The sequence below is a fragment of the Artibeus jamaicensis genome, unplaced genomic scaffold (assembly GCF_021234435.1).
Source record: "Artibeus jamaicensis isolate MK-2021 breed Jamaican fruit bat unplaced genomic scaffold, CSHL_Jam_final contig_240, whole genome shotgun sequence".
In the NCBI taxonomy this organism is placed as follows: Eukaryota; Metazoa; Chordata; class Mammalia; order Chiroptera; family Phyllostomidae; genus Artibeus; species Artibeus jamaicensis.
Window position 1 is genome coordinate 15724062 of NW_026521506.1, and position 16252 is coordinate 15740313.

Below are 16252 nucleotides of genomic sequence, written 5' to 3' on the forward strand. Positions count from 1 at the left end.
GAAAATGAAGGAACAAATGAAGGCTAGCCAGATTGAAATAAAGCAAAATATTCAGGGAGCCAACAGTGATGAGAAGGAAACCGGGAGTCAGATCAACGATTTGGAACAAAAGGAAGAAATAAACATCCAACTGGAACAGAATGAAGAAACAAGAATTTCAAAAAATGAGGAGAGGCATAGGAACCTCTTGTACAACTTTAAACATTCCAATATCCAAATCATAGGGGTGCCAGCAGGAGAAGAACAAGAGCAAGAAGTTGAAAATTTATTTGAACAAATACTGAAGGAGAACTTCCCCAATCTGGTGATGGAAATAGACTTCCAGGAAGTCCAGGAAGCCCAGAGAGTCCCAAAGAAATTTGACCCAAAGAGCAACACACCAAGGCACATCATCATTGTTACCCAAGGTTAAAGATAAAGAGAGAATCTCAAAGGCAGCAGGGGAAAAGGAAAGAGTTACCTACAAGGGAGTTTCCATAAGACTACCAGCTGATTTCTCAAAAGAAACCTTACAGGCAAGAAAGGACTGGAAAAAAGGATTTCAGGTCATAAAAGCCTGAAAGGGACATATAATTACTTGGAGTTGACTTTAACAAGAAGTATGAACTAGGCACAGTTTGTTTTCAGGTACTAATCGCATCTCCACTCAATGTTAGGCAAAATGATTAGGTGGCCCCCATTGTTTTCACCTCATGATGTTACATCCTGTATATTTCTTTCTTCTGAGTGTGGGTGAGACTTGTGACTTGCTTCTAGTCCATAGAATATGGCAAGGGTAATGAGTGGCGTGGTCATAATTAAGTCAAATTATATAAGTCTCCATCTTCATAGACTGGAGTGAGTTCCTGATGGCTCTGAAGGAGCAAACAACCATACTTTGAAGAAGTCTACGGAGAAAGCCAAGTGGCAGTGAACTGAAGCTGCAGATATACTGCAGACATCCAAAGAAGTGAATTTTGCCAACACCCTGAATGGGGTTGGAAGATGATTCTTTTCCCAGTCAAGCCTCCAGATGAAATCACAGCCTGTCCAACACATTGATTGCAGTCTTGTGAAACTGAGCAGGTAGTCCAGCTATGCCATGCCCACACCCCTGACTCATGGCAACTGTAAGCTAATAAGTGAGTATGTTGTTTTGAGCTGCTGTGTTGGCAACTGCCCTGCCTGGTTTCAGAAGCTGTAACTTCCCCCCCCCCCCATAGCTAAGGCTGATTGAGAGACCTTGGGACCCTAAGCCACTAAGGAGACAAAAGTTATCTCCCTGGCAGGGGTGTCCCCTCTGCCCCCTTTACTTCATCCTGCCTAGCTCCCAGTGGATGGCCGGTTAGCCAATGACAGGCAAGATTCCTCAAGGGAGGGATGACCTAAGACAGGCATGGTCACAAAGGGGCCCTCAGGGGAGGACTTGGGGGGCTATAAAAAAAGGGTGCGGTGGGCCCTCACCCCTTGATTTTGACATAGCCTGAGTCTTCATTCTGTCTGCAAGAAGTCTCCTAATCTCTTGGCTGCCTTACTTCCCCTGCCTGACTTAAGCCTGAAACAATGCCAGAGGGCCGTGCAGCCCTGGATGGTTCCCAAGGTGATCAGTCCTAAGAAAAAATACATAAAATCCTGTGAAACCTGCTTTGCTAAGAATGCCCTCAATTTTCTGATAAGGGTCCAAGCATGAAATGAGTTTGTTTCCCAAAGTTGTATAGCCCTTTAGCTAACTGACCCTGACTCAGAATAAGTCCTCAAAGTTCTTTGTATGTTATCTATTGTTTGGTCCTTACTTCCTGACAATGATTGATTAGCTTTTCCTGTATTCCTGTGCAAATTGAACCCAATAAAAGCCCATTGAGGAAAAGGGTCCTGGCCCTTCTCCTTTGAGAGTTTGGCCACCTTTCCTCTGTGAGCAGCTCATGTCTTGGTAGACTTATTCTCATGACAGATGGGGAACTCTGTGAGCAAAGCTCCCCCACACTGCTGAGTTTATGGTAATTTGTCACACAGAAATAGAAAACTGACACACCAGCCCCCACCAGTCCTGTACTTTTTGGCACTGTAGCCCATATAGGCATTGCCCTTCTCCAGTAATATTTGTGTCACAATGGAAATGGGGACTTTCAGTGTCTATTTCCCCATTTATCCCCACCAGGTGTATCCTACCAGACTTGACTGAAATGCACCATGCATATTACTATCTCTGGCTGAATTTTTGTTTTCAGCATTCCTTCCAACCCAGAATCCCACTCTCCCTGCTTTGTGCCTCATCCATCTCATCCATGAAACCTTTTGAACTTCTAGAGTTCAAAGGTTTCAGCCAGGGGCTGAAGACAACTGGACCATTGCTTCCATTGCAGTTTTTGTTTGCATCAGTTGTTCGTTCTTCATTCACATACTACCATGTGGCCTCTTCTGAAACCTTACTTTTCTGAAAATATTATTTAATGTGTGCACATATCTCTAGTATATAATACAAAGAACATAGAAAAGATTAGTTAATGATGTACATATTAATACAATTATAAAATAATTAAATCTTAGGAGTCCACATTGTGCACAGCATCCTGCTAGGAATACACACCTCCACATTAAAAAAATTGTGTTACATAAAGTAGTCAGCCAGTGTGGTAACCAGCCACATTTTGAGCCTCTCCTTGGAACCAGACCAGAGAGCATCCCTCATTGTTGCCATAGTCTGGCTGAGCTGCACTTCCCTTTACTAAAAAGTGTAGAGTAGATAGATGGCTACTGTAATCATTTCAAGGATGAAACGGGGCTAATGTGGGTGCCTGGCACTTCATAGATGCTCAATAAATGAGTACAATCTTGGTTGGCAAACCTTCCATGTGCAAAGGCTGCACAGACACAAAAGTGGGTGGATTTATCACAGGCAAACTAATATTTCAAAGAGTTCAATGAAATTGAAGAAGCTTGTGTACACAAAGGGTCATTTTAGGTAACTGTGTTTAAATTTCAGTTTCCTTTAAAAGTAGATATATGTGGAATGCAAGGCCAGCATCTGACATAAATACCGATCGAGAGTGAGGAGGGGCTAAAGGGATGCGAGTATGTATTGACAGGAATGACGTTTCTGCTTCTGAAGTGCTTTGATCTTAGCCACTAGCAGGATTGATGTATTGCAGTTAGCAAAGCATTTTCTGTGCAGCCAGTCCAAGCATCTGCTTCTGTACTTCTGTAAAACTGTTGCTCAAATTCACTCTTCCTTTTGAATGAATCAACATCTTTGAAGAGCAAGAGAAACTCCATCCAACCACCCCAAGTATCCTAACACCTCCCAAGGCCTTTAAAGGAGGGTCCTTAACATTTCCACTTGCCCCTGCCTGATTCAAACTTCAACTCCCAGGGTTCGCCCTAATCCCTCCTCTTGCTTTGTCATCTAATGAATATGCAAATATCACATAATTGCCAGCCAATGGCGTAGGTTCTGGTCACATGGTGCCGGTGGTAGGTGAACGAACAGAAGTTGTGTGTTGGTGAACGGAGACAGTTCTCAGTCTGGGGCGAGCGCTTGAGTGAGCTTGGACGGATGCTTGGGCAGTAGTCTGCGGCAGCGGTGGCGGCAGTAGTGGTGGCAGCAGACAGGAAGGGAAAGGGCCCCGAGGGCTACACACACTCACATTTTCAAGTTCCCTGGGAGGTGGAGGAGGTGGGGCTGCAGAAAGAGGAGGCCAGGAGCAGCAGTTTCATCCTCTCAGTCCCGTCTCTCCTCTGGCTCCCTCAACCCTGGTTCTGCTAGAGTTGAGGGTTCGGGTGGCAGTACGCAGCAGTGAGGGCAAGAGGGCCAGGAGAGTGGGTAGCGAAGCCAGGGGCAAAGGGGAAGATGCCCATCCTGCTGTTCCTCATAGACACGTCCGCCTCTATGAACCAGCGCACTGACCTGGGCACCTCCTATTTGGACATTGCCAAAGGTGCTGTGGAGTTATTCTTGAAGGTAAAAAGAGGGGAGGGAAGAGATGGGAAGAGCTCCTGTGGGTGGTGGTGGTGGATTTAGGTGCTTCTGTAACGTTTGTGTCGCCCCCTCCTCCCCTTCGTGCCCCCCCTCCGTCATCCCTCGTCCCGCAGCTGCGCGCCAGGGACCCAGCCAGCCGCGGAGACAGGTACATGCTGGTCACCTACGACGAACCCCCGTACTGCATCAAGGTAAAAGGGCCATCAAGGGGGTGGGGCGGCCAGAAATCGGGAGCCAGTTGGCTAAAGCGGCTTCCCCTTCTTGTCCTAATCCGAGCGGTCCTGCGTCGTCCAGAGAGGGGTAGGGGATGGGAGGGAGCCGAGGGCTGGCGGAGACGTGCGGTAGGTGGTTTTCGAGTCGCTGCGGTGCCGGAGGTCAGGGGAGGGGCAGCCCTGGGGAGAAACCACAGGAGAGCTTGGCTGGTGGTGGCGACAACCACTGTGGCCTCTGAAGATGGCGGACATTTTGCTTTTGTATGAGCCAGAGAGGGAGACTGTGGGCGCTGCTGAGATGGAAAGGAGCGAGAAGAGGGAGGGGAAGAGACCCGCCCCTTCGGGGTACACCCCGCCGCTGCGGCCTAGGGGCAGGGCTAGCCTGCGACTCCGCCCAGGTGCTCTGGTCCGGGGAGAGCTTGCCTTTTGCCTCAGCTCCTCCTCTGGCTCCTCCTTCGTCCCCCTTCCAGCTCGGAGCTGCACCTCCTCCCCCGTTTCATCCCGCTTCTCCCGCCCCCTTCCTGCTGAGTGAGCTGTGGCGGCAGCCAACGGCCTTCAAAGATTAGATTACTGCTTTTACGCTTCTGTGGTCTTTAACCTGCCCCCGCCCAATGGAAAATCTGTCCGCTGAGGAAGGCTCTCAACCTCAGACCAGAAAAACTCTTTTCGTTTCTTCTTCGGAATTGGTTCTGCTGTCGATTGCCTTAGCTACTGTTAGTGTTTCATTGGAGACAAGCCACGACAGGATGGGGCGGAGAGATGCCCAGTCGGAATGCACTCGGGACAACGCTTTTTATAGGAACCTGGCCTACCTATTTACGTCTTAAATTAGGTTTGTGTTAGCCTTGTAGGGATTTGTCCGGTGAAAAACAAAGGAAGGAAGAGAGAACTAGATTGCGCAAAGTTACAATAATAAAATTGGATGATTTGATACACAGGATTCAGACCTACAGGAGAAAAGTAGGGAGAACTTCACCTCCATGGGGTACTTAAGTATATTACTAATGGAGACGAGATAAAGAACCGCTTGGCCTGCAGTGAACCGATGAAATAGAGCTCAGACTATGAAATTAACCTGTGTAAGAGTCCCGCTTGCATATTAAACCTTAAAATATATATATATATATATATATATATATATATATATATATATATTACCATAATCCTTGAAGTCTTTTGGTAGAAGCCCTCATCTTCTCATAATCATCTTCATAGTGCTGGGGAGGAGCCATCTGGATGTGTTGTAATTCGTGTCAGCCAAGTAAGGTTTTAAAAGAATGGAACCCACCAAACTGAATAGCAGCTGGTCAGAGAGCGTTCCTTCAGAAAGAAAACCAAATGGGGGGGAGAGAACACAAAAAAGGGGAGAGGCTTTAGCTTTGTAACTTGCAGTTTGAACAATTTGATTACTACATTCTTCTTAAAACTTCTGGTTTTGATACTTTGCAGTTTTCAATTTGTCCATTTAGAAAAGTGGAGCAAGTGGATATCTTTCAAAATGCCATAATCTTTTTTAAAAATGTCAATTCCCCAAAAGGGTGTGACCATTTCTTCCCCTTACAAGAGCAGATGTTTGCGCATCCTAAGTCTAAAGGTCTACACCCCTTGAGTACTAATACAGATAAGAACCCACCATTTATAGTGTGGCCATTTAAAGTCCTTCTTAATTTGAAATAGTAAAAAGGATAAACTACAAAGAGTGTGCCTTTTATTTTCTTTAAAGGAACCAATTATTAAGCATTTTTCTGAATGTCAAGACTCAATTTAAAAATGAGTTTTGAGCAAACATAAACAAACTCATAGATACAGACAATATAAAAATGTAATAAAATGGGTTTTAATCTATAAAAGTTTCATGGTAATATTTACAGAACTTTTGGGGGAAAAAGAAAGTTTCATCCCCCCATCAACCATTATCACATCTTTTTACCAAGCTTTGTAATCACAGTGTACATATTACTTTGTGTTCTGCTTTTTCCACCTATAATGTCCATGAATTTTTCTGGGCTGCCACATAATCTTTATACTTAAAATTTTTAGTAGCTGTTTAATTTGTCCATGATATTTTAGAGGCTCAAGATAGTTCTACGAACAGAGGGGGAAACTCGAATATGGTTTTTAGGGGAAATTTCATCTGTTAGCTCTTCTTATTCTGCTGTCTTATATACTACAGTTTTTCCTGAAGTAAAAAAAAAAAAGCTTCCCAGTTGAGTTTAATCTTTTTTCCTTATGTAGGCCAGGTATGGGAAGATACTTTCTATAATGCCTTTAATTATTAATCATGTTATTTTCTTATTTAGTCTTTATGCTTTCCTGAGGTTATTCAGGTTTTTAATTTTAATCTTACATAATTACATGTGCTAGGATATGGTTAATGATCTTAATGATATTCTTGTCCTGTTGCAATCTATACTTGAATTACTAATGATATGCCATAGTATGGGAGCGTTTTCTTCTGAATTTCTTTCAGCTACTCCCCCCTGCTCACCCCAGCCCTTCCCTCAGCATGTGGTAACTATTTGTTCTTTTGCTGTTAGGATCTAGCCATTTTGGAAGGTCTGAAATTTTAGAACAGCTGGTGAATTTTTCTTAAAATTTAGTATAGTTTTGCACTTGCTCATCTTAGTTCCTACTTAAATCTTCACTCTTCATTAGCAGCCTCAAGTTGTTTTCAGCAAAATGACGTAAGGGTTTGATTTATAGCTTATTTTTCTGCATAATAATGTGAAGTGTATTTTTCAGTTTCTCTATGGTTGGAGGGCCTTTGTTTATCTTTTCTCAAAATAACTGCTTATTTCTTGAGTGTTGGTTATATCCAAGTCTAAACACTACAAATGAAAGGTGTTTTTTTTTTTTTCCCTACTAGACAATTCAGTGTTATTGGTGTTATAGCAGGAATAAGTCGTACATGTGGTTGGGAGGGTTTGTTTTTTTTTTTTCATTAATAGGCATGGAACTATTCCCAGTATATCCACTTACACGCTCTGACAATAAATCTTGTTGAGAAAGGTTACTGTGACTGAAACTTTTCACTAATGTACACTGTTGAGTATGTGAATATAGTATTTCACCTAGTACTTAGTAACTTCTTACTGCACATCTCTTAGGACATGGATATTCATTCCTTTTAAAATTAGTCATTCCTGTTACTTGCATTCAGTTTTGGATATATGGAATTAAGTTTGATTTGGGGGGCCATATAAAATTATACAAAATTCAAGCATTTTGTGCTACATCTGTTTCAAATATTGCTTTGCAGACAGTTTTTTCTTAAGTTTTTATTTATTTATTTTTGGAGAGGGGAAGGGAAGGAGAAAGAGAGGGAGAGAAACATGAGTGTGTGGTTGCTTCTCATGTGGCCCCCACCGGGGACCTGGCCCACAACCCAGGCATGTGCCCTGACTGGGACTCGAACTGGTGACCCTTTGGTTTTCAGCCCACACTCAACCCACTGAGCTATACCAGACAGGGCCAGACAAATTTTATACACATAGTGTCACAAGTGTTAACACTACATTTATACCGTGGTATCTTCAGTGTACACTAAGATGAAGCTTTAATATTTTAAAATATTTCCATTCTATCCTTATAAGACTAAAACATGATTTTTTAAATTGGGGGTTTTGGTATACTAGTTCTTAATAGTTTTGTCTGTGGTTCTGCTGTCTTGTATGTTTTGTTTTGCTATAAATCAAAATTTCATCTTATTCAGTGAATAGCTGAAGTAAGTCTGTCACTACTACTAACTCTGGGTAAATTAAGGGCATCAAGAAGATAGGCCAGGCAATGAAGGACAAATACCATATGATCTCACCTTTGACAGGAAGCTAAAGAATAAAACAAACAAGCAAACAGAATAAAAACAAAGACACTGAAATAGAGAACAAGTGGGCAGCGACCAGAGGGGAGAGGGAAGGGAACTTAAGGGGAAAAAGGGGGAGGGATTTTGAGGAACAAGTATGAAAGACACAGAGATGAGGACTGGGGGTGGGGGGGAATGGGAGGGAGGGGGGAGACCAGGTGGGGGGGGAAGGGAAAAAATGTACTTGAAAAGTAACTAAATAAAATTAATTAAAAAAAGGGAGAAAAAAAAAGAAGAAACAACCATATGACCGAGGTATGTAAAAATGGAAAGATTCAAAGTAGTTTCATGTTTGAAGTTACTTTCTTAAAATGAATTCTTTTTGAAGGAAATACTTTTCAAACATAAAACCAAGTCACTTTTCCTGAAATAGCTGAAACACATGTATACATAGTGGACAGAAGGTTTTTTTTTTTAATGAATAGGAAGAGTTGTTTCAAATAAACATCCCAAGTCTATAATTTGAAAAAAATGAAAATTTCCCTTCAGTGTTGCTGTTTCACGTTCTGTAGCTAGCTTGTCAGCATGTATTAGTAAAAGATAACATTTTGGCTTACATATTTAGAAAGTAAACTTAGGCTTTTTTCAATTATCTGTGTTCCAAACATAACTTTTTTATATGCCCATGAATATATTTATGGGTCTTATTTTTTAAAAGAATGACTTTTAGGGGAGCCTTTTATTATAGTTGGAAGCTAAGGAAGTGCTTTTGAGTGAAACAGTGGCAACATGGCCTGTGAGAGCACCCTGAGACAATAGAAGAGGCATTTAAATTTAAAACTCAAAATGCTACAAAGGCAGTGTAGTGGCTTATGATGAATTATTTCTTCCCTGATCTTGTTCCTCTTCACCTTCCTCTTTGGCCATGTGAGGCTTATGATGATAGATATTTTGAAATGAAAAGGGAGAGAAACCATCAAAAAATTAAAAGGCAACCCACTGAAGAAAATATTTACAAATCATATCTCTGATAAGGGATTAATATTCAAAATATACAAATAACTCATAAACTCAATAGCAAAAAACAAACAGTCTGATTTTTAAAAATGGGCAAAGGATCTGAGTGGACATTTTTACAAAGAAGACATATGGATGCCTAACAGGTACATTAAAAGATCCTCAACATCACTAATCATCACAGGCATGCAAATCAAAAAACCACAATGAGATATCATATCACATCTGTTAGAAGGGCTACTATCAAAAAAAGAAGAGATGTGTTGGTGAGGATGTGGAGAAAAGGCACCCTTGTGCATTGTTGGTGGGAAAGTAAATTGGTTCAGCCGCTATGGAAAACAGTATGGAGCTTCCTTAAAAAATTAAAAAAAAACTACCATACAACCCAGGATTTCCACTTTGGGGTATTTATTTGAAGAAAATGAAAACACTAACTTGAAAGGTATTTGTACCCCCATGTTCACTGCAGCATTAATTACAATAAGCCAATATATGGAAACAACCTAAGTGTCTACTGAGGGATAAATGGATAAAGAAAACTTAATTATATTAAAGTTCATACATGCTTATGTTACTAAATTGATCGTTCTTAAAATATAATAAAGTAAAATAGAAAGTTACTCTTCTACTAAAAATTCTTCAGTGGCCTTCCATTACACCTCAGAATAAAATCCAAACTACTTAACCTGGCTTTCGAGGCCTTCATGATCTTTTATCAGACCTTTCCAACAATATCACCCCACTCTCTTCTCTTCTCCTAGACCTCAGGCTCCAGCCACAATATGAAATTAGGCCATTTCTCCAAACTAACTCTGCCTCTTGCTTCTGTGCCATTTCTGTTTTTTTCTTCTGCCTGGGACACACTGGTTGGCTTGACATGCCTCACCTCTTCATTCCACATTCTCAAAAGTCATTCTGCTTCTCTGTCCCACCCCTACTCCAGTGTAAGAACTCCCATTGTGGTTTCTTAACACTGTCAGACCTTAACTATAGCAGTTAACATGTTATGTGGTGATAGTGTTCATGTTGGCCTCCCTGATACGAGCTCTTTAAGGACACATATTTGAACTTCTCTTTATTTGACCTCAAGTACCAAGGGAGTGCCTGGATTTTACTAGGTACTCAATAAATTAGGAGGAGGGAAGATTTCAAGTAATGCATAAATGTGAAACTACTCAGCCCCACCTCCCATTTTCACTACTCTTCTCCAGAGGGTGATCACCATTAACAACTGTATATGTTTAATATTTATTACAGGTAGCATTTTCACCCAGGTTCAGGTTTATAATATGGTACAGTCATATTTTTACAAGATCAGTGTATTATGTGTCCCCATTCTTTTGTTTATTGAAGTATAATGTAGTGAAATGCATCAATCTTAATGACTTGATGCATTTGTATGTCTTTGTACATTCATGAAACCACCACTCCAGGCCAAGATACAGAACATTCCTATTTACTCATGAAATGTCTCTTGCTTCTTTGAACAATCCCTTTCTTCCCTGCTAACTGCTGATCTGACTTTTATCAGCAATGTAGCAATATGATCAAAATGGTGTTTGTGGAAGATAAGTCTGACAGTGGATTACTACCACAGCAGTGTAAGCATTCAGTTACCCTATGTTTATTGAGCACTATCTCCGGGCCGGGCTTCATTATAGGGGCCTAAAGTGACATCAAGAAAGACCTGGCCCTAGAAGAGATCAGAATAGTAATATAGTTCTATTCATCAAGGGTCTTGAGAATACTCATTGTAGAAAGATGACATGATGTGGATTAAGGTGAGGGAGATGTGAAGAATGGTGGACTTTATTAACCAACAGATTGGAAGTGGGGGAGGATGGGCAGGACCCAGTAAAAATTCAGTTTATCTAGTCAAAATTGTGATGACTTTAGGACTGGATTACAAAAGCACCTTGAAACCTACAAGCTATAGTTTGTATACCTCTCTTGGGTTAAAGTACTATGATGGATTTGAAGAGAAATGGGGCAAGGTTTGCTGTTTGTATGTTTGTTTGGCTATTACATAAAAGTATATGTTATGGTGAGGTGGGGAGAGGGGATAATTAAATGTGGGGGAGACTCTAAAGGTATAGTTGAAATTGTCTAGTTTTGCATTAGTGCTGGCCACTCACTTGAGAGCTTTTGGCCTTGAGTTTGGGATTAGAGTGAGAGGGGGATGGCAGAAGGTCAGGGCCACACTAAGCAAAGGGAAAATAGTGTACTTTTCAGTTTACCTTTGGTTCAGGAAGATAATTAGAACTGCTCAGGAGACAGAGTTCTTTGTTTCAGGGTGGCTAATCATTGCAGCTGTTTCACATCTCAGGGAGAAATGTGCTTTCCAGAGAAGGGCAGATTTGAAGGACCCTTTGTATGGGAGGGGGGAACAGGGATGAAGAAAGGAACCCACTAGTTTTAAGTCCTTAAATGGAAAACTGGTAATCATGGCTTTCGGTTCCCTTTCACTGAGTTTAAATGAGAGATCCAGGCAGTCCCTCTGTGTCCATACTGGAAGTTTGGAACACACTCTCTTCTGGATACAGTGTTCTAAATGCTGATTAAGTTTCCAGACCTTCTTCCCCAGGAAAGCTTTTTTAACCCTTAATGTTACTTAACCATAGAACGATTGTGTTTGTTATTGTTTCTACTGGGGAATGGATTTGGGTTTCCAAGGTGATTTGTTAAAAACACATGCTTTCCCTCTTCCTTCATCAAAGAGGGTGAAAAGTGAGGTGGCAGTTAGGGTAGGCATGGCTCTTCAAATATACCAGTCATTTATGTTTTAGGCTGGCTGTGTTTACACTGTTCAGTACAGCATCCACTAGCCACGAGTAGCTATTGAGCACTCAAAAATCAGTTAGTCTGAATCAGATATTCTGTAAGAGTAAATTAAACACTTGATTTTGAAGACTTAGTACAAAAATATGTAAAATACCTTTTTAACAATTTCTATATTGGTAGCAAGTTTAAATAATATTTTTATATATTGGGTTAAATAAAATACATTATTATTTACACCTGTTTCTTTCTATTTTTATTGTGGCTACTCGAAAATATTAAATAACCCATGTGGCTTGCACTATATTTCTGTTAGATGGATGTGTCAGTCTGTGATGAAGTTACTTCTGGAGGAGGATCCTTTCTGTCAAAGTTCTGTTTTAAATTAATGATGCCATACCAGACTCACTTATGCATAAAAGGTTATCATACAGTTTAGAGTCGATGGGTTGATAACTATTAGCCCTGGGGCAAAAATATGAAAGCATCCCATTTTTATTTGTATTGAAAGCCAGTTTGGGTGCTTAGACTTTTGAATGTAGTTGGTGGTCCATCTGGTTGGATTAGAATTTCTTTTCCCTGGGCTAAGTACAATAGATGATATATATGAACTCCTAATATAATTACAGTAATTCAGAATAATGTTTGTAATATGTGCTCACCAGTGGCACTAAATGTTTCATGACTTTAATGTTATTAGAAATATATAGCATATCCCTTATTAGGTTTGCATACCTACTTGACTCAAGAATTCCCAGGAACAGTATTTATCAAGAAAAGTGGGCTAAAGGATAAATTATCTAGCCTGGCATAATGTAAAACCTAAAAAACAAAGTGGAGTTTGTACACTGTTGTTATTGAAGACCTTCTTGATGTTCCCTATCAGAGCCCTTGTCTTATATCATGGGAAGTCATCAGTTGCCTTAAAAGAATGGGAGAGTTTCAGATCCACAAAACAGGAGGTCTCCCAGGATTATTACTTTCTCTAAGCTTAGTTATCTTAATGAGAATTACAGAAGTGACCATATTATTTTTTTGTTACTGTAATGGCTCCCATTTAAGAAATAATACTGATGTTTAATTCTGAGGCTGGGTGAAAGTAGAGATGTGTTCATGAATAGCACACATAGGAGGTGAGACCATTTTACAGCCCTAGTTTTGGGGCCTCCTAAGACCCTTCCTATAGTCAAAGGTATTATCTGGCTTTTACAGATATGATTTGATTTACATCTACCTCCTTGAAATAATTAACAATAATATAATAGCTTCCTAATAATGACACCAGCTGACATCTATAGAGTAAGGCTTATGCATTACTCTGTGCACCAATGTGCCATGTGAAAATAAAGTGCTTTATTACACTTATCTTCCAAACAAGCCTAAGGTGTAGTTACTATTATTATCCCTATTTAATAGATAGGGAAGCCCAGAGAGTTTAAGTCACATGGATGAATCATAACCCAGGTCTGTCTCTATTCCAGAATCTTAAGTAATGAGCCACTTTTTTCCCCCCAATCATGATACAACATTCCTTTTAATAACATCTCACAGGTATTTGCTAATTATGATATATGCCCCAGAAACATATTTTTTTAGATAGAATTGTCATGATATTGTTTATAGTTGCCTTTGGTATAACAGTGCTTGGCATTGTAGCAAGTGCTTAGTAAATGAAAATTGCTAGCACCGGTGTTACCATTTTTATTATTCTCTGGCTACTTCTAGGTGAATATTATGGTACATTAGTTTGTGAGACACTTTAGCCTTTGATATCCCACAGTTGTGCCCTTGCTCAGGGACAGATGTGGAAATATTTGGATTCTAAACTGATGGGGCTTGAGATAGTATGTATATTTTGGGGGTGGAGTTTAAGGACTGGTGGCCTAAGCTAATAGGCCCTATAGGAAGAGTAGTAGTAGGTTTAAAAAAGTGACAGGGTAGTCTTTGGCTATCACAGTGCCCTACAGAAACTGATTTGCCATCTTCACGTTATCAATCTCTTGGTAAATGTTTTTCTTGCAGAGAAAAGAAAGACATTCAGTCTACTCCACAGTAACCATTGAGTTTCTCCTAATCTACAACCTGTGGGGGAAGCAGAAGTGGTTACATGAAAGGCCTGAATGCAACATACCATCCTTGAGGAGTTTTATGTAGCAGCCTGTGCCTCATGTAATTCTGTAGCCTTCATTTCATCCATATCTTCCATTCTCCTCAAGACACACCCCTGTCATCGCCAGATAGCTTTTTTCTTTCATGTTTAGTTAGATTGGTAAGGGGTGGATTCCAGAGAAGGAATAGAGATGTTGCCAAACCAACGACTGGGGGATAAACAAGAAAGAGTTACGTTAGACTTTTGTGTTTATGTGCCAGATGTTTGTAGAAAAAATAGAGTTCTGCCCTGGATGGTGTGGCTCAGTGGATTGAGTGCCAGCCTGTGAACCAAAGGGTCATTGGTTCAATTCCTAGTCCTGGCATGTGCCTGGGTTGTGGGCCAGGTCCCCAGTAGGGGGTGGAAAAGAGGCAACCACACATTGATGTTTCTCTCCCTCTTTATCTCCCTTCCCCTCCCTCTGAAAAAGAAATAAAATCTTTAAAAAAGTAGAGTTCTGTATCTCAAACCATATTCACCTGATTAGATTATTCATTTGTGGCAGTTACTCTTTCATTACTTATATCCTGCCCTGTAGGTTGAATTCAGTAAACCTGGTACCAAGAGCTAAACTCTGGACTTGAATGCTTTTGGACAAAAGATTTGAAACATTTATATGTGTATAAGTAAGGAATAGTACTAGTGAAAAAAGAAAATATTGTTTACTAAGGTTTTAGGATTTATTATATAGTTACTTGGGCCAATTTACTAATGCTTATTCTCTTTGACTACATTTGAAACTTAATTCTTCTGAAACTGTTATTCGTTTGTTCCTTCTTTCCTTCCTTCCTCCAGAAACTTATCACCTCCTCTTCCTCAATCCTTCTCTGATAAATTGTTCCCTGTCATCTAAATTCTTTCCCTTGTTGAGTGCATCTTACCTCATTCATGTTTCAAATAGTCCTTCTACACTGAGGCCTCTCCATCTTCACCTTCTCACCCAGGTATCTCTAGCTAACTACAGAATATCTCCACCTGGCTATCACTTCTGCCATCACCTCATAGTTAACACGTCAAGACCTATGGCTATAAAGCCTATCCCCTCTTCCATATTCCTCATCTTTTAGTCACTTAGGATTGAATGGTAGGCATTATTTAGCATTCATCATGTCCTTCATCTTCTTCTAAGACCCATCTGTCATCCCTTTGAAATATTTCTTTTAAAGAGAAGGGAGGGGAAGAAGAGAGGGAGAGAAACATCAATGTGTGGTTGCCTCTTGCGTGCCCCTTCCTGGGGGCCTGGCCTGCAAGCCAGGCATGTGTCCAGACTGTAACTGAACCAGCAACCCTTTGGTTTGCAGGCCAGCACTCAATCAATCCACTGAGCCACACCAACCAAGGCCCTTTGAAATATTTCTTACACATGTTCCTTCAACACAATTTCTGCTGCTATCACTTGAGTCTGGATCCTGACCTTTTATGCTTTGACCACAATGACAACCTTATATGCTCTCCCCCAGGAATCTCCAAAATTTCTACTCTCTACCCACACCAACAGTTTACTTTCTTAAAATGTTGGTTTCATCATATCACTTCCCTCTCCCAAACTTTCAAAGACTTCCCATGGCTATGAATGCCATTCTGAGCTCTCTTGGATCTGCTCCATATGTCTATATAAACTTAGTTTCTATCATTTTCCTACAGGAGTCCTGTGCTTCAGCCAGGCCTGTCTCTCCCACCCCATTAGAGTATCAGTTAACAAAAGAAAGAGGAGATAGAAAGCCAGGAGAGCTGGAGGCCTGGGGGAGGAGAACAAGCAAACCAAAAGCATTCCTTTAAGGGTGTGGTTTGAAGGGGGTGCTATTTCAGTGACAAGGAGTTGCAGAAAGAAGAGGGAGGGAGCTGTTTATGACCTTTAGTAACTGATTAAACTGAACTACACCAAAACACTTTTATTTAGATAGGACTGGAGGCACTTCTGCTTAATTAGAAGCCCCAGTTTGTCTTGCATTGTCTCTGCAGAGGGAAACCCACATTTCTAGACAGTAGAAATGGAATTCTAGGGAGGGTATTTAAGCTTTAATGCATCCACGGCATTGGAAAGTTGGGAGTCCTTCTTGTTTTATTACTTGTAGGAGATTGCTAAAGATATGCGGAGCAAAGCTCTCCATTCTTTTGGAGATTTTATTTATTTATTTTTAGACAGAGGGGAAGGAAGGGAGAAAGAGAGGGAGAGAAATACCAATGTGTGGTTGCCTCTCGTATGCCCCTACTGGGGACCTGCCTCGCAATACAGGCATGTGCTCTGACTGGGAACTGAACCAGCAACCCTTTGGTCTGCAGGCCAGCACTCAATCCCCTGAGCCACACCAGCCAGGGCTCCATTTTCCTTAAAAGCT

The 16252-nt window shown here is 40.9% G+C and overlaps 1 protein-coding gene across 6 annotated transcripts in view; it reads left to right on the forward strand.

Annotated features, from left to right (window-relative positions):
* Nucleotides 1–3464: 3464 nt before the first annotated feature.
* The window catches only part of LOC119046928 (integrator complex subunit 6-like), a 60605-nt gene continuing 47817 nt past the window's right edge, over nt 3465–16252 (forward strand). For 5 of the 6 annotated variants that reach the window (XM_037142208.2, XM_053662357.1, XM_037142212.2 and 2 more), the window contains exons 1-2: nt 3466–3937; nt 4069–4146. In XM_037142208.2, coding sequence (XP_036998103.2) covers nt 3827–3937; nt 4069–4146 — 189 coding nt within the window. In that variant the 5' untranslated portion in view covers nt 3466–3826. Of the gene's footprint in view, nt 3938–4068; nt 4147–16252 lie in introns of all 6 variants that reach the window. The other variant, XM_037142215.2, reaches the window with a different exon arrangement.